Consider the following 17,573-nt stretch of genomic DNA (forward strand, 5'->3'; position numbering starts at 1 on the left):
CTATATTATAAGAACGATTTAAACAATATTTCTTTAGAATTGTTGATGCATTTTGTAACCAAAAATAATAAAGATACATTGATTTTGTATATTATTTAGACTTGTCTACACAATATATCATTTTTTATTTAACTTAATTGCATTTATCATATTTTTTGTTTAAAATATTACACTTATTTCTTATGCAGGGATGATCAGTGTAATGAAATTATAAAAATTAGAAGAGATTTGTGTAGGTGTAGAAAAGCGGAAGCTGATTTGTGTAATTTCACTAAAACTCAAGGGGTGTCAGTGTAATTTAATTTCAAGATAATTATTGAAATTTTAATAATAAACTCATAGTCACACCATATTTAATGCAATAAAGGCACATAAGACAATAGGTTAAACAAAATGATAAATCCCAAAGAAACAAAATAGATATTTTTGTAACAAAATTAAAAAGTTAAAGAAATCATTAAATGTGGAAAAGCAATTTGACGAACTTACCCTTGAGATACACAAAATATCTCAAAACCATGTTGCGCAGTGTGAGTTGGCAATGGCCTCATGGCATTTTCGTAATATCACAAAAAACCTAGCACCAAAATAGTCATTCACTAAATCACTCACACGCATAAACTATATCGCATCTGATCCTAAACACACAGATCGATGACGTGGCAAAACATATTAAAAATCCCGCGTAAAAACCCAAAACTCAAATTTTTAATAATGTGTTTTCTCTTAAATACCCTTTTTCTCAAACCCTTCTTATTCTTCACTCACTAACCCTTTTCGTACAAATCAAATTCGGGTTTTGGTTTCGTCACTCAGAAAATATTTCTCTCATAACTCTGACTCTGTCGTCATGCCGAAGGTCAAAGCTGATTCCAAACCTGCTGATAACAAGTGAGTATTGTTATTAATTAAAAGGCCGACTAACTCGGTGCACGAGACTTTTACTTAATCGTACCCATATCCGGTACCCGATAAGTCGTCTAAGGAGGGTAGATATATAATAGTTTTGATTCCTTTAGTAGTACTTGTTGAGTCCGTCTCGGGAGGATACACTTATGTAGTCTTATTTTTTCGTAAAAGTCTGTTTATGATTTGAGTTTTGAGATATCAAAGGAAAAAGAAGACTTTTCTCATGGCTCTGAAACATTCTATTTCCTTTATTTCCTCTCCAAAACATAACTTGTAAAGTAAACTTTTTCTACGATTTGAGTTTTGGAGGAGAATGAATGAAAAAAAATAAGGCTTCAAAGTTATTTTATAAATATATTTCATAGTTTATACGTCTTTCTCTTTATCCTATTACTCGTAAGCAAACCTTAAGTGGAGAGATTCTTTCCGTTTCACGAGACTCTAATTTGTTAGGGCATGACGACACTCTTAACCTTACAACCGAAGCTATTTCTAGGATTTGAATTTATCATATATATGTTGGCAAACAACTTTATCTATGTGCCGAAACTCACAGATAATTAATAATGATATTTTTGATGTTCTAGAAATTGGAATTTGAGATCTGATTGTTTGGATTTGATTATTATGTGTTGATTAGGTTGAAGAGGAAGGGTGCTGGAAGTGGGAATAAGAAATCGAAGAAAGCTGCTAAGGATCCTAACAAACCAAAGAGGCCTCCTAGTGCTTTCTTTGTTTTCATGTACCATTTTTTATTTATTTATTTATTTAATTTTGTTTTCTTCCAAATTTTATGTTTTTTTTAAATTTTGATTATTGATTTATATTTATTTGAAATGATTATTCAATTTGTGATTGTTTCAGGTCTGAATTCAGAGAACAGTACAAGAAAGATTTTCCAGAAAACAAATCTGTAGCTAATGTAATTGAATTTCTGTTCATATTTCTTGTGTGAAAAATATTCAATGCTTTATTTATTTTTTTATAAAATAGTTCTTATTCCTGTTTTATATGTAAAACATCAATTAGGTCAGTAAAGCTGGTGGTAGCAAATGGAAGTCAATGTCTGATGCTGTGAGTATTATACTTCACTCTATTTTTTGCGAGATTAATGTCGTATACATTTACCTTATTAGATGAGAATCTCATGCACTGAGCGACCATTTTAAAGATAGACCGACCCTATCCAGTGTGATTAAGGTTTGATTGTTGTTGCAATCAACAATTTGATAATTGGTGATTGGTTTTGGTACTATCTTGAACATTGGGATTATTTATGTCATTAGTAATTGAGTGCAATATTGATGCATTAGTATACATAGACAGTATGTCATTCATCGTTCATTTGTTTTATTTATATTTAAAAGTCAATGATAGTTTAAATACACATGACAATGTAAAAAACTCTTATACTGTCAGTAGTATAACATTCTTTTCTCTTAGGAATTTGATAGAGCTATATATTTATGGTCTAATTTTCCCCCAAACTTTACTTTTCAGGAGAAAGCTCCCTATGTTGCCAGGGCTGAGAAGAAGAAAGAGGAGTATGGAAGGACTATTGAGGCCTACAATAGGAAATTGGTAACAATCAATTTTTAACAAATGTGACATTTTCATTGCTTTCATTTTTTTGTACTATGTTAAGTGAATGAACATTTTTTTGGTGTATTAGGAGGGCAATAATGCTTCAGAGGAAGATGAGTCTGATAAGTCTAAGTCTGAAGTGCATGATGATGAAGATGACGAGGTACATTTTATTCAATAATTAGGTTCTTATATAATTGATTTGTGTCTCATACTGTATTGTTTTTATTCTGTAGGAAGATGATGATGATGAGTGAAGTTGCTGATACAAGAAGTTTAAGTGGCAGTGGAGAAAGATGATATTGCATAGTTTTGGTTAAGGTTTCATAGTATGCTTCCAAATCAACAATTACTTCTGATAGTTTCTGAATTCTTTATTTTGCATTCTCTATGTTTAGATTAGTGCACAATTGTGGTTAGGGTTCACTATCACAATCCTATACTCAGTTATTTATATCTTCAAATACTGAATGATTTTGCTACATGTTTTATTCTGTTTATAGCCTCTTTATTCTCAAGTTTCTTTTGTTGTCAAAATACCAGTTTTTTTGTTGACTATACTATCAAGAGTATTTTCTCACTGTATGGGTAAGGAACTAAATCCATTTTAGGATGCATAACTACCTCTCCCAATTAGTGTTGTTCTCAGGAACCGAATCCTTGACCTTTTGGTCTTTACTTTTAATTTAATTAGCTTGAAATCATGATTCTGGTAAGCTGAGCCTTTGCTAGTGAGATTCATGCCAATATGAATCTTGTTTCTTCCAAATATGAAAAGTTTGTCTTGTCCAAACAATATTATAGGCTTGTATTGATATTCTTAAGTTGTTAAATTGTCAATCTCCATTGGTTTTACATAATTGTGTCTGTATTTGATTGAGGATGGTAAATATTCATAGCTCTATTACTACAAGTGAAAATGATATTTCTGATCTCATATTTTGACTTGACTGAAAATCTTTGTATTGTTTCTCATTTTCACATGATTGCTGAAAAACCCAATTAAGAGGTTCCATTCATTTTCAGGAGAGTAACTAGTAACTCTTATGTATCTGTATTATCCAATTGATTAGTCCTAACCATATTGAATGAACTGTCTTTTTTGTTGGCTGAAGGTCCTTGATGAACCCAATTAAAAATATTTGATTAGGATTATTATCTGGGAGTTCTATTTTTCATATAACATCACAAATATAAATGTATTTATCTCCAAATATTATATGTGAAACTTCATACAAGTTTTTTTAAAGAAAAACTTGTGTATGGAGTATGGATATACGTATGTAGAGACAACCAATAAAATTTTGACAACATATTATAAATTTAATTCTAATTAAAATTTAGTCATAAATGATAACACAAAATCATAAATATATTTGTCTCCAAATATTATAAATTATATATGTCTCTAGACAAGTTTTGCTCTTTTACATATACATTTATGGATAACATGTGCATGTATCATGAACAATTTCTTGTGCAACTAACAATATAAGCAAGAGTCTGATCTTAAAATCTATTGAATATGTAATTTGGATAATTGAAGCACTTAATATCAATCCAAAATTAAAGCTTCTGTGCTCCATCTCAGTGTTAAACAAAACAAAATAACTTTGAACAAACTTAAATACAGTATAAAAATATGTGCAAATCTGACAGAAAAGTCAAGGTAAAAAGCATAAAAAGTTTATAATGTAAAGTCTAATCAATTTGCTTATAGGTCTTATCAACTTTGTCTATCCTCTTCAGCTTTTCTAAGCACTTCATTTGCCAATGCTGAAAATGACTTTGCTGTATCTTCCATTTCTGTTGTTCTAAGGTTAATACCCTACCAAATCAGAAGAATAATGTCACAAATAAGTTTGAGAAAATTTCCTGTGGGTTAGGCTTAAAAATTAATTTTTATTGTTTTTTCAACAAAAAAGTTACCTGCAATTTGTTAATGTTCTCTTTCAACTTGTTTTCTGCCAATTTTGCAACACTTGTTTCCTGCACAGACATTATGATTGAATGTTTCAAACTTTCAGAAAAATATATATTAAGTTTTTGTATATATGCAAAATTTTATCTATATTATTACTCTATGGTTGCACTCTTTTAGTAAAACCAAAATGTCTCACTTTAACCGGAATGTCTTGTTTTGTTCTATTTATAAAATACACTAAATATAGAATAGAATTAATGTTTTGTTCATGCATGTGTTCAAACCACAACAAAAAAGCCTCTATGTCACTAGGTGGGGTTGACTACATGGGTCGAACAATGCTATAATGCTCTATCATAAATCATGTTCATTTGACAAAACATTAATCTCACAGAGCACATCTCGTGTCCCAAAATATGTATAACTTCATGTGTCATTTGCTGTGATCGGTCAGAAAAACACTTAATTATTAAACTTTTAACTTAAATATATATTTTTTCAAGCAATCACAGCAAGTGACACACGTAGTGACGGCACTTTGTAAGACAACAAATATGCTCCCTCGATCTCTAAGTCTTTCTTAATCATTTCACATATGATTTTTCTCTACGTATATCAAACGCCACCTAAATATATGACGTGGTATCGTTTTCATTTTAAGTAAATCGATTTTTTTAGAATTGATGGTATATGAACAAGTCCATAAATCATGAGTGGTTGATTGAGTGTTTTCCACTCTGAAATTTGGACATTGCAGCATTGCAAGTACTTTGTCATTTCATACCATTAAACTATATGCTATGCTAATCCACTCTAATTATATAAGATACTTTCTATCAGGTTCTTGAAATGTTTCCAACCATTAGATACATCATTAACAAGTTGAACAAGACAACTTACATGCTGATAAAAAACCTCAATTCATTAGATGATAAATCATAGATTTATGCTTCTCGATAATGATCGAAACTATACCGCCATTAACAAATACTCCATATATTGTGGATATATACTTACAGTGGAAGAAGAAGAAAACCCATATTTCTTCTTAATTTGATCGACCGATCCAGCTTGATCATCATGTTGCTCTTCCTTATCGGCTGTTTTCTGATTGTTGCCCTTCATTTCTTTGAATTTTCCTGCATATTACATGGTCAACAAATTTAGCTTCCATTAGGACTAACACATTAATAATCTTCAGTGAATTTAGATGCCTCTTAGGACATTGTTGGTTCATAAAATGCGCTCCCGTTTGATCAAATTTGCAGTTTACTATATATCGATAATGCAGTTTTCGCTTTCGGAGTTGAGAATGTAATGTCTGCATTACTAGAAAAGTAGCAGCATGTGAGATATGTAATGAAATTTCTTTATCCTGATTTTAAGGCATCCAACATAATTCCTTCCGGTTTCGAGATTTCGAGGTCCACCCACCATTTTGTTCAACTATTCCTTTATGCAAGTCACTATGAATGAACTAGTAGTTTGGGGTTTGGATAGTTTGAAGGAGTTCATAGGTTGAAACTTGCATGCTGCTGTTATATAAAACAAGAGAAAGTAATGAAGGGAATCAGGGAAATGCAGTGTCTATATGCAGAAAAGAACTAGAACAACCTAGAGGATAAACTTCGAGAACTCCGGGAGACTAATGAGCGGTTGGTGTTTCCTTGAAAATAAATCTCCTATATCCTTTTTTTTAATAAAACATACGAATACCTTAGCTCATATACAAACAAGACGTTGGTCTAGTAGTGCAAGACCCCATTGGATCTCCAGATAGACCAAAAAGTCAATGGTTCGATTCTTGAGTCACACTTCTTGGAGGAGCAGTCACGCCCATCAAAAGAAATTAGTTTTTTATCCATAGGGTGATGAGATAGCCTTGATTATACCTTAAAAAACCCGAACTCGTATTTTCCCAAAGAAGTTATAGAACATATATTGGATTTCATTACTTCATAGAATATAGCATATTAAAAGTATTACATTTTTTTCACTTTTCAATTATGGCTACCTACTGCATTGAGTTATAGTAATGCTAAATATTACCTTAGTTTATTTTATTATACTTTTTATGCCTAAAAGTGTTCAGTTTAGCAAGAATTTTTATTTTGCCACGAACCAAGTGATAAAACATGAGTGATCAATATCAGCAAAAATTATCTTATGTCATTTTAATTGGAATCCATAAAGAGCTCTTGGCTTATTCATGATTCCATTTATGTGCACATGTTTCATCCCAAACTGTTCAAAAGTGATGATCAAAAGTAAAATAATTAACTTAAATAAAAGTATATTCATTATCATACCTTTTAAAGCCTGAAATTTTCCAGCCAATTTCTTCTTACTAAGACCTCCCAATATACTATGTTCTTTGTGTTTTCCTTCATCATCGTCTAGATCAATGTCATCTATACACGAGAAAACGAGAAAACCTCAAATCTGTTATCTCAAGATCAAGCAATATATGACAGAAAAATGCAACATAGACATAGATGCCCAGTTAAGATATGGAGAACCGGTAGAACTTCCTAAGGAAGCAGTCATGTTTTGCAAAATTTGCACATTTTATCTAGCATAGTCAGGACGACCTAATGCATAAGGCTCCCGCTTTTTGTCTAGTAGAGTCAGGCCGCCAATAAAAAATACCGTGGATTCATTAACACAAATGGCGAAGTTCCCGTGTCTTCTTTGAAGGCCAAACATATTAAGTAATATTCAGTAGCAAATATCAATGGCACTTTCATACCTATGTTTAATTCAACCTCTTCTTCATCAACAATCAGGTTCTCATTACTATCAGCATCACATGGAAAATTTTCATTTGAAAAGATCAGTGACAGTTCTTGGATACTCTCTTTAGAATCTTCGGATTCCATGACGGGCACATGCTTTTCTTTACTGCCAGTAATATCTTTGATAATGGAGCTGAATATACCCTGGGAAGCCAGAAGACAAGATCAAACACCTTCAGGCATCGATAATTAAGTTCGACAGTTTCTTAAAAAGCTGTTGTGTACCTTTTTCTTTTCCTTATGAACGACTGGGTCAGAAACAAGCTCTTCTTCTGAAAGCATCTTTTCTTTCTTGTAGATGCAGCTAGCAAAGTCCAAAAGCCTGAAATGAAGTTAAACAAAACATAAAATAGAGAATGCTAATAGGCAATATCACTACCATTTCTCATTTCCAGTTGCAACTTCGTGAAAAAAGTCTATACATATCATTGTTGAGTTTATTCAAGTGTGAAGTACATTGGATATTATGGGAGGAGTGAATAAGTTTATAAGTGGAAAAGACCTATGGAACCATTGCCTTGAGGTTTTAGTTCAAGACGTGGTGTCTCATTTGTGGCTCTCACTCTTTTCATGCCCCGATAACAATTGAACTCCCCAGTGGTTGGAAGGTAGACTGGTCGTGGTTGGGTCCAACTAATGGTATCAAAGCCGGTGGTTCGGCTGAGACATGGTGGACTTAATAGTGAGTGAACCTATAAGTGTGTGGTACCCACACTTGAATGGGAGATTGTTGGTTTTATTCAAGTGTGAAGTACATTGGATATGAGGGGATGAGTGAAAGAGTTTATAAGTGTAAAAGACTCATTGAACCATTGCCTTGAAGTTTTGGTTCAAGACATGTTGTCTCACTTGTGGCTCTCACTCTTCTCATAACCAATAACAACGAAACTTCCCGATGGTTGGAGGCTCCTCGTTCTCGTTCGTGGTCTGGTCCAACAACCTTTCCATGTGAGGATATTATTTCCAATAGCCATGCAGAAACTTTCTGTATAGTAAGATATATATAGATATATTATATACCTGAAAATATTTCTTTGGACCAACAAAGAGATGACAAAAATTTCTTGGTCACCATTCACCTATGAATGGAAGTTGAGTTAATTCAAAATCAAACATCTACAGAAACTTGTACTAGGAAAAATACTAGGATCATACCAAAACAATATCTCCTTTGGATGAACAACATATGTTGCTGTCAGAAAATGACTTCAATGTTGGAGGTGAATAAGTGAAACCTCTAATTGATGTCTCCACAATAAGTGATAACTCTGGCAAACACCTATCATTTGAAATAGATGTCTATGTGTTAAATCATTATTGACAGAAGAAACAGTCATATGAAGTATTTTACCGGAGAACATCTGCTGTCCCACAAGTTGTGCCGCTGCATGTACCATTAGTCTGTGATTTGTTAAAAAAATGTATTTAAGTTAAAAAATTAATAATTTACTATTTTTCTGACCAACCATAGTTGATGGCATATGCAGTGACATAACTTATAGGAAAACAGATGTGCACCCGTATTTGACATGCAATTACCTAAGAAATAATTTGATGTTTTGGTTTTGACCAACAAGGAAAACATATTTCTTGCTTCATAGATGAATGATAAAATTCAACTATTACAATATTTAAGTCCATGGAATAACTAACAATAAGTCAGTGTTTATTTAAAAAAGATACAAAGTATTTGTAGGACTAGAAAACAACCATTTGCTACTTTCTCTTATTCTACAAGGCAAAATGGAAAAATTTACCACCTTAATTCTACTTGTCCATTAGTGAAAAGGAGCACAATGCCAACATCAGAGGGTCCATAAAATATTGATGCCCAGCAACATGAAGAGGAATGAAACTTCTTGTGAAGTACCTTTTTAATTCCCTGAAGCATAAGAAAAAGTGTTATGCAATCATCAACTTATGTCCATGATTTCTAGTTATTCATGATTTCTAATGATTCCTATATATAAATCATTCATTACCTGAACAGCATGCACTAATGAATAGACATATAAAGCTTTCTCAGAACAAAGCAGAATATACATTTGCTTTGTTGTTGAATCCTCATTATGAATTCCTTCTCTTAAGTCTATTCCATCTTTAGTATTTGATTCACCTTGTCCATCTGTGTACCATAATATAATAATAACTTTTACGCTTTTCGATAATTTCCTTCGATCGATCAAAAATAGTATTGAGCTATTGATGCTAAAGAGAATAAGCATTGGGATCACCTATACTAAGAAGTTATTGATAAATGATCATTGTGTTAGTTTTTCAAACACTTACCTAACACCTGCATAAGTAGAGCTCTAGAGGGCTTCTTAGGATGAACATTTCCAGAGCTCAGTGTGTTTCCGGTTTCACTATCGAGTGCCAGAAAAGACGAGTCCTTTGTTCCGACTGCTAAAATGTTTTTCTCGAAACCATGCAACTTGCAGATTTGGAACTGCAGAGAGATGATACCAGCTGAAATTTCACTTGGAATATGCTTCTGATATATCAAAGTGGCCTCATCTATGTTAAAAACTGAAACCTGCAACAAATTGGATTAACATAAATAGCTGCATAAATTACTTAGCATAGACAATAAATGACTATAATCTCAAAGCATGAGGAACAAAAATGTAGCTAGTTCTTCACACTATCTGATAATTATTCATCAAATCTGAAGTAACAATTGGCGTTAAGTAATAAATTATTAAGAAATTACAAAGAAGTGACCCAAGGACACAACAAATGTGAATCTCAAGCTTTACAAGTCTTACAAAATCCACTAGCAAGTTGCACATATGCTGCATTTTTATTATGCTAAATCATCCTTGATAGTTGGTATATAAATCATGCCTAAGAGAATTAGGTAGACGATGTGTGACTTACTTCCTAACATGTTTCATCCACAGAATTCTGTCGGACTAGGCGAAGAGTTACCTTTGACCCATGATTAAAGCGCATCTTTTGGCCCATGACAACCAGAAAGAAGTTAGGCTCTGGCTATCATGCCATATTAAGGTTTCATATCAAAATCAATTGCCAATTAGAAGAATTTCCCAACAAGTATTTAAATCTTGCCTAAGAGAATGAGGCATAACGTAAAAACTGGCATATATTCTTCAAAAATTCTTTTAGATGAATCCATTTCTTTGAAAAATTGGGACAATGAGCTAAAATCACATTTACAAATGAAGAAGATGCTATAAAATTATCTCACATGTCCTTGATCAGAACCCACAGCAAGAAGTGTTGAGCAGTGATTTATGTTCATAGAAAGTATGGCACCATTAATCTTTACAAGTTTCACACTGTGGATTATATGATCATTCCCTTTCTTTGTACTACCTGCAATAGAGGAATGGAAATGGAATTTGATTATGAAATGTGCTAGCCTTTTTAATCACTACACAAAAGTCGTATGCAGTGTGATACCAGTAAGCGACATGAAGCTGTTGGTAGCGTATGGTTCGGGTTTGAATCTAAAGACGCGAACCTGTAAATCATGTTTATGAGTTATGAGATGCATACCATAAATATGAAATAAAAAAGAAAGAAAGAAAAGACAATCATCACATTTTACTATAATCATAACCGAAGGAACCTTACCGTTCCGCTTTGGTCACCAGAAACAAGAAGAGGAGAGTTGCAATCAAAATATAACGCCGTCAAGGGTATGCCACTTAAAGAAAAGTCATTTTCACTCTGCATTAAGATGGAAGAAACAAAAAATGTAAATGCTGACTATTTTCTAAAATACATGGAATAAATAATTTCTACCTTTAATTCACCTATAGCTTGCTAGAGCTCATAAATTAACAAGGACTCATATATAACATACTTTGCTATAGACCCTTATAAACATCTAAACATACTTATAAATTTCATTATAAACTCACTGCTAGTTTGAACAGGACTTCATGGAATCAAGCGCGCATCAAATAGTAAAAGAGAATAAGGAAAAGAGAGAATAACACAAGGAATTTGGTAAGGATGTTCGACCAATTGTGCCTACGTCCCCTTAATTAGCCCTTACAATAAAAAACTTTCATTTGCTAGAAACATAAGTTGATTGAAGTTTTACATACATGAAAGCAGCTTCTTTTCCTAAACTGTGAGATATTCTTATCTTTTTGAGTGAAAGAGAAGACAAAATGACCCCTTCACTTATTTTTGTAGGAAACTTTTGTATAATGACAAAGTGGAAGATAGTCAAGCTAACATTTGGGTACAAACTAATAGTCTCTTTCGGGTAAAAGTACAGAACTTGAAAGCAAAATACATATCTGATAAAAATGTTACCTGTTGCCTTAATTGTAAAATTGGGGTGAAAAAGGGACAAGAAGCATCCCAGAAGTTTATGGCTCCATTGCTATGTCCAGTTATGTACAAGTTTTGAACTTTCGAAAATCCCGTAAATTTGGCAGAACTCGGGCTAATCCCTTCTTTTTGGATTGTCTCAGCAGGAATAAGCAGTGGATAATTTTTTACCAGCTGTTTGTAATACTATTGACCATAGAAAAGAAAATGACAATCAATATATTTATATACAAATGTTGCATGATTTATGATAGAACAATATGGCGCCGTTCGATCCATGTAGCCGACTCAATCTACTGGGATTAAGGCTTAGTCATTGTCGTTGTTGTTGTTAGATTATAAAGATAATGAATATTCCAAGGACAATTAATCAATTATAGTTTCTTAGTCCTATTACCTCCTCATTAGAATTTAACTCACTGGGATTGTTGGAGATGAATTTTGCTGTTGTGATGCTTGAATCTGTCATCGGTATCTTCACAACGACTTCCTTCAGAATTGAGGGCGTGGACTTAGACTGACTCTGTAGAAGGTACTTTTCGATCAAACTATCATCATACTGGTATACACGGCCTGACTTCCCGAGCATAAGTAAAAAATCATGCTGTTGCTTGCTTTGCTCACTCGAAGTTGATATTATCTCCATGTCAATACAACATTCAGGCAAATGAAGTCCCGACTTTATTGTGCGAGATTCCGTAAGCTCATTCAACAACACTACCTGCCTCATATAATCATATACCATTGATATAGTTTCACTCGAGGTCTAAAGTATACAAAAAAAGATGCAGATGTTATTTGAACTAGAAAGTTACACCTAGTTGAAGTTCATTGAACAAAGTTAGGATAACCTAAACCTTCTGAAAATCAGTACTTCATCTAACTTGTAATAGGGAACTTGAATTGTTGCTTTATTTCTTAAAAAGTATTTAAAGGATGATATAGATATGGAAAATATTCAAATGAATTTGTCCTAGAACAAGATATTTTGTTAAATAATTCGAGTGCAACATTCAAATACCTGCAACAAGTTTGAAGATGCATTGTCAGAAGCTCCCATGACATAGAGTCGAGTAGCTTTTCCTTCGGCATAAACCCATTTAATTGATCCGATGGAAATTTTGTCAGACTTATATCCTAAGTTAAGTTTGAGCGAAGGAGTGTTTTGGCTGCTACAATCAGACGCTGAACCATTTCCTATGTTTAGAGAAGTGATGCTCCAAATGAAGAGCTCTCCATTGTTGTACCCGACAACCACTTTACTTCCGAAAGGACACGCCCAACACGCAGAAGTTACTTTCTTTGTTTCATTATACAGTGGTTGTGACATATTTCCACCAGTTCTGAAAACAGATTTGCTCTCGCGAATATCCCATAATACTATTTGGCCATTTCTAAACACTATGAGAACCCTGCATTGTAACACACGAGAACATGCGTACGAATTTACTTAACTACAAATTTAGATTTACAGAAAGATCATAAAAGATGGCAGGGTTTGTAGGGATCACCTCCTACTTTCGGCTGCTGGTTGAGGCAGTATATGTGTCACTGCAGTATCATCGGACACTTCCGAATTCCCTATACAATATGATTATGGAACTTCAAATGATAACGTACTTTTAAGAGCGAAATTAGGGAGGGAGGGGTGGAGACTGTCATAGAGAAGCACCGGCTTGCGTAATTAAGGTGACAAACAAATGAAAACGCGCTTGCATTTCTTGCGCGGTTTCTATTTCGAGTAATAAGATACAATTTCAAAGTATCCATTATATGTTACAACTATATGAATGAGATACAGTTTCAAAGTTTCAAAGTACATATTTGCATTTCTTGTGTGGTTTCTATTTGTTTCTGAAGTACTGACCATATTCAATAACAACATATCATATAACCATTACCATGCACGCTTTATTTTTCAAATCAAAATGTCGGTTTGAAGAATCAATGGTACATATTCTACATACGACTCACGAGTAAAAGATGAAAAGAAAAGAAAAAAAGAAGGCGAAAATATGTATCTTACCATAGGAAGCTGAGAGGGGTATGGTGTATTTCATCTGTATTATTTTCCATGGTTCGCGATCAAGCTTCAAAACTGAAATATTACCAATAGAATCTCCAATATATCTGTCAAGGAAAATTCATGTTCATATAGAAGTTCCTTCAAAAAGAATCTTCTTGACAGATTATTCTAAATTAGACACATTACTTACATATATAGGCTATGGTGAATGACAGCGAAGGAAACGATTTCTTTAACGACGTACACGTCAGACAACAGTTTCTTGTCTATGTCCCAAACCTGAGTGTGAAATTTCTCTAGGACAATCAATATTCTGAATAAACTGTGCTCAAACATATTGGCATCATTAATCATAGTATTAAACATAAATATCGACATCGATAATCTTAGTAGTGAAAATACCTGATGGTAATGAAAGCAGAAGAAAATCTAAAAATATACAAATAAGTCCATAGGTATACTTGCCTCAATATGATTATTGGAGGTGACATTTATAAGGATACCTTGGTTCTGGATGAACTGCATGCATATTAACATCAAAGTATTGTTAAAACAGAGGCGTACTTAAAAGAGATTAATTGGTATGCATTATTGATGTAAATGAGATTTTTCGCTAACATCGACATCGATTTTGACAAATCAGTATCTAATGCTACCTCTCAAAGATACCTGCTTATATTTTGGCAAAACAATATTTATCGTTACTCTCTCTTACAAGAAACTGTCTCAAAATATTCGTGGATTTCGGTTTGAAACTCTTTACATTAGCAGTGCATATCACTTTAACATCTTCGGTAAAAAGGAAAAACGCCTTTTTTTTTGCAATGCAATTGATGATGAAAAGGAAAGGAACATAACCTGCAAGAACTTGCTAGGAACTGCTTCACTGGATTCAAGTAAGGCTTGGCCATTATCTTCTCCGAATAGTTTAATCCGGCCATCTCTTTCGGAAAAATAAACAACAAAAAAAGATCAGTTTTAACCTCTTTCAATCATATGAAAACCAGCATATTGAAGAACCCAACAAGCTTGTTCAAATGGTGCCATTTCCATAAGTTTCGCGCATAACACTTTCTATACATGTAAGAAGTTAACATAGGTTAGACTGCGTCGAAAAGTTGATAAGAAACAACAACCAAGCATGCAATTTATTCAACTTATGGAACATTATGACGTCGTTCGTGTTAGAAAGTAAGTCTCACATTATCTGTCTCGTCATCCTAGGCATGATTTAAGTATCTATTGGGCTACTCCTCTCATTGTCAATTGGTCTTGAGATGAAAAGATGCCATTTAATCATGGGTCAAAGGCAACCCTTCATTGCTAATCGGTTTATCGTCTATCGTCTGCCTCATCATCCTAGACATGGTTTAACTACCTATTAGACTACTCCTCTCATTGCTAACCGATTTTGAGATGCAATATTAACAGTTCAGCTACATGGGTCGAACGGCACCATAATGCTCTATCATAAATCATGTTCATCGACAAAGCATTGATCTGTAAGTCTTTCTTAATCATTTCTCCTACCGTTTTTTCCTGATCTCCTAGAGGAAAACACATCTACACAATCTTCCTCCACAATAGTATTCAATCATCAATGACACTACCAAAATAGCAATTTATTCAACTTATGAAACAATTTCAAGAAATGGCATGGTGGGACATACTTTGTAGAAAGAGAGAGGATCTTGTGAATGTTGTCATAGGCAAATTTGGTACATCTTGAAGGTACCCCTTGATGAAATACCAAATGTGGATCTACATCACTAGCTTTTAACCCATCTAATGAATTTCCACTAGGCTGCATGCAAATACAAAACTTCAATGTTTAGTGTTCTAAACTTGTATATAGCTTCTTATGATATGGTTGGTTTTGCACAAATATAAGCAATTAATTTGGACATTATTTGCTCAAAAGCTATTATTTATTTGCATAAAATTCTTTCATGTTACATTTTTGTGATTAATTTTCAATCTATCAAAGAAAGTTTACCAATTTTCCTTGTGTGAGAGGTATTTAGTTTTAAGGGAAGATCTTAAATAATATACATTTTTAATCAATGCTTATTCCTCAGGAACTATTTTTTTTGGGTTCTCTCATTCCAAGGAACCGAATCTCTACCTTTAATATTATACAATATCTTTGGATCCAACAAAGTTTTATATAATTGGACCCTTGTTGGTAGATCTTAATATATATATATATATATATAATATTGTTTAGTGGAGTAAGGTTAGAATAAAGTCATTTCAATATTATTTTATTTCATTATTAGACACTAAAAAAAAGTAAACCTGATTAATTTTTCTTTGTTTGTGTCATCTTTAGAAAAGTGTCATTTCACTCTTCAGCTTCACTCCTAAAATTTATATCATTCTATATGTAATTTTATTCTGATAAAAAAACATTTAATTCATATCTTACTTTTTACTAATAAAAAAATAAAATGTACATAATTTAAGACAACAAAATGTGACTCCATTTTTATTTATGATTTATGAAACTTCTGACTTAAGTCCTACAACCCAGGTAAATTATTATATTTTTGTTACTGCAAACAGTTTTCCCTTACTTAATAAGTAAGAAATTATTCTTTTTTGATGTACATGTCTGTCACTCTCAATAAATTATTATATGATGATAATAATCTCAACCAAATCTTAATAATTAATAATATATTAAAAATTTAAAATTAAATGTCTTTAATTCAAATAAATCTTAAAAACATGATTCAGACAATTAATCTTAGGATATAAAATAATATTTATTAGCAACAGTAATCCATTCAGAGACATGGTTCCACCATCTAGCACACTAGCATGGGTCCACACAGAGACCTCATTAATAATACCACCGACCATAAATAACGTCCATTGCTTTCAAAATTTTCATATGATAATTTTAGCACTATTTTAAAGTTAATAATATTTAAGGAAGTTAAATATTTTAGTTATTGAAAACAATTTTTTGTATCACAAATTAACTTATTTTTGGACCAAAGAAATAAATTAACTTTACAAGTAGTATACTCAAGCGAACCAAAAAGAAAACTAAGAAAAACTCAAGGGTATCTAAAACTCTAAATTTCACACATGCATTTTATTAATGAAAAGATCTGCAATATAAAAGTACATCTCAATTGTAATATTTATTACTATCAGTACAAAGATTTATTTTCACTTTCTGCATTATCGACTATTTATTTGAATCACTTTTTTTTTACTAGACAGTCACTATCAGAATATTTGTGGAGAAAAAAATATATACACGTATAAGTTTTATACATTGTTATTACATCATTCACAATTAATCATAATTAATTCTTAAGAAATATAAATAAATGATAAATAATATAATGATTGTATATAAATTTTCACATATTAGTATATTATACTAATTTTCAGTTGATCCATTATAATTAAAAAATTAAGCAGCTTAACCCAGGAATAGAATAATGATAATGATGGTATCCAAAGCCATGAATTTTTGTATTTTAAAATGTAACACTTTACTAATACCAAAGTTGTTTCAGGAAAATCAAATCAAAACAAAATCTAGATTCATAACAACAACAAAAATTGATGCTGAAGTATGTATTATACTTTTGGGTTCACAAAAGCCACAGTTTTTTCAGCAAAGTAAGTGATTATTAATGAATGAGATTACATGTATATATATATAAATAGAAAGGAAAAAAGAGAAATGAAAATGGAGTACCTTGATTATAGAAGCTTTCTCTACTAGCTTCTTCACAAACATTGTTAGAGGATCTGAGACTCAGAAACAGAGAGAGATAGAACTGATATATATGACTTTAGGAGAGATAAAGAGTAGTTGAATTATGATTGCAGTTTCTTACTTTACACCATATATCATGGAAAAGACAAACCAAGTGGTTTAAATAAGATAGAACCATACATAAGCTAAATTTCACAATGTTTAACAAAGCTTTAGAGTACTTTTTGATGTAGGAAGGAGTTTATAATGTTTTAAGACTACTTATCAAAAAGCTACTACTTG

The 17,573-nt window shown here is 32.3% G+C and overlaps 2 protein-coding genes across 4 annotated transcripts; one reads left to right on the top strand and one right to left on the bottom strand.

Annotated features, from left to right (window-relative positions):
• LOC109350193 (HMG1/2-like protein) lies at positions 769 to 3,053 on the top strand. Of its 2 annotated transcripts, XR_002108086.1 has the most exons (8): positions 769 to 891; positions 1,550 to 1,651; positions 1,774 to 1,831; positions 1,939 to 1,983; positions 2,410 to 2,490; positions 2,582 to 2,656; positions 2,730 to 2,908; positions 2,941 to 3,048. XR_002108086.1 is itself a non-coding variant. In XM_019591360.1 (7 exons), the coding sequence occupies exons 1-7, from the start codon at positions 851 to 853 to the stop codon at positions 2,748 to 2,750; spliced, it is 423 nt and encodes a 140-aa protein (XP_019446905.1). In that variant the 5' UTR covers positions 769 to 850; the 3' UTR covers positions 2,751 to 3,053. The 2 variants fall into 2 exon arrangements, 1 of the variants encoding a protein (XP_019446905.1); XM_019591360.1 differs by having other exon boundaries at positions 2,730 to 3,053.
• LOC109350194 lies at positions 4,049 to 17,384 on the bottom strand. 2 transcript variants are annotated; one of them, XM_019591363.1, is made up of 24 exons: positions 17,271 to 17,384; positions 15,220 to 15,353; positions 14,408 to 14,492; positions 14,015 to 14,068; positions 13,740 to 13,828; positions 13,550 to 13,653; positions 13,035 to 13,104; positions 12,545 to 12,935; positions 11,921 to 12,244; positions 11,506 to 11,709; positions 10,813 to 10,908; positions 10,639 to 10,699; positions 10,424 to 10,551; positions 9,502 to 9,748; positions 9,195 to 9,310; positions 8,973 to 9,094; positions 8,368 to 8,491; positions 8,233 to 8,291; positions 7,438 to 7,534; positions 7,167 to 7,356; positions 6,727 to 6,828; positions 5,435 to 5,556; positions 4,423 to 4,482; positions 4,049 to 4,321 (listed from the first exon to the last, which is right to left on the bottom strand). In XM_019591363.1, exons 1-24 carry the CDS (start codon positions 17,310 to 17,312, stop codon positions 4,220 to 4,222), a joined length of 3,123 nt encoding a protein of 1,040 aa, XP_019446908.1. In that variant the 5' UTR covers positions 17,313 to 17,384; the 3' UTR covers positions 4,049 to 4,219. The 2 variants fall into 2 exon arrangements, with proteins under 2 accessions (XP_019446908.1, XP_019446907.1); XM_019591362.1 differs by having other exon boundaries at positions 9,195 to 9,337.

Source organism: Lupinus angustifolius, chromosome LG06 (genome assembly GCF_001865875.1).
Source record: "Lupinus angustifolius cultivar Tanjil chromosome LG06, LupAngTanjil_v1.0, whole genome shotgun sequence".
Lineage (NCBI taxonomy): Eukaryota > Viridiplantae > Streptophyta > Magnoliopsida > Fabales > Fabaceae > Lupinus > Lupinus angustifolius.

Bases quoted from the DNA above. Each gene is read 5' to 3' on its own strand.
- LOC109350193 (XM_019591360.1), top strand. From the start codon at position 851: ATGCCGAAGGTCAAAGCTGATTCCAAACCTGCTGATAACAA. The intron at 1,652-1,773 runs GTACCATTTTTT...TGATTGTTTCAG, and splicing joins AGTGCTTTCTTTGTTTTCAT to GTCTGAATTCAGAGAACAGT. The intron at 1,984-2,409 runs GTGAGTATTATA...TTTACTTTTCAG, and splicing joins GGAAGTCAATGTCTGATGCT to GAGAAAGCTCCCTATGTTGC.
- LOC109350194 (XM_019591362.1), bottom strand. From the start codon at position 17,312: ATGTTTGTGAAGAAGCTAGTAGAGAAAGCTTCTATAATCAAG. The intron at 14,069-14,407 runs GTTATGTTCCTT...ATATGCATGCAG, and splicing joins TTCCTAGCAAGTTCTTGCAG to TTCATCCAGAACCAAGGTAT. The intron at 11,710-11,920 runs GTAATAGGACTA...TATGGTCAATAG, and splicing joins AGTTAAATTCTAATGAGGAG to TATTACAAACAGCTGGTAAA.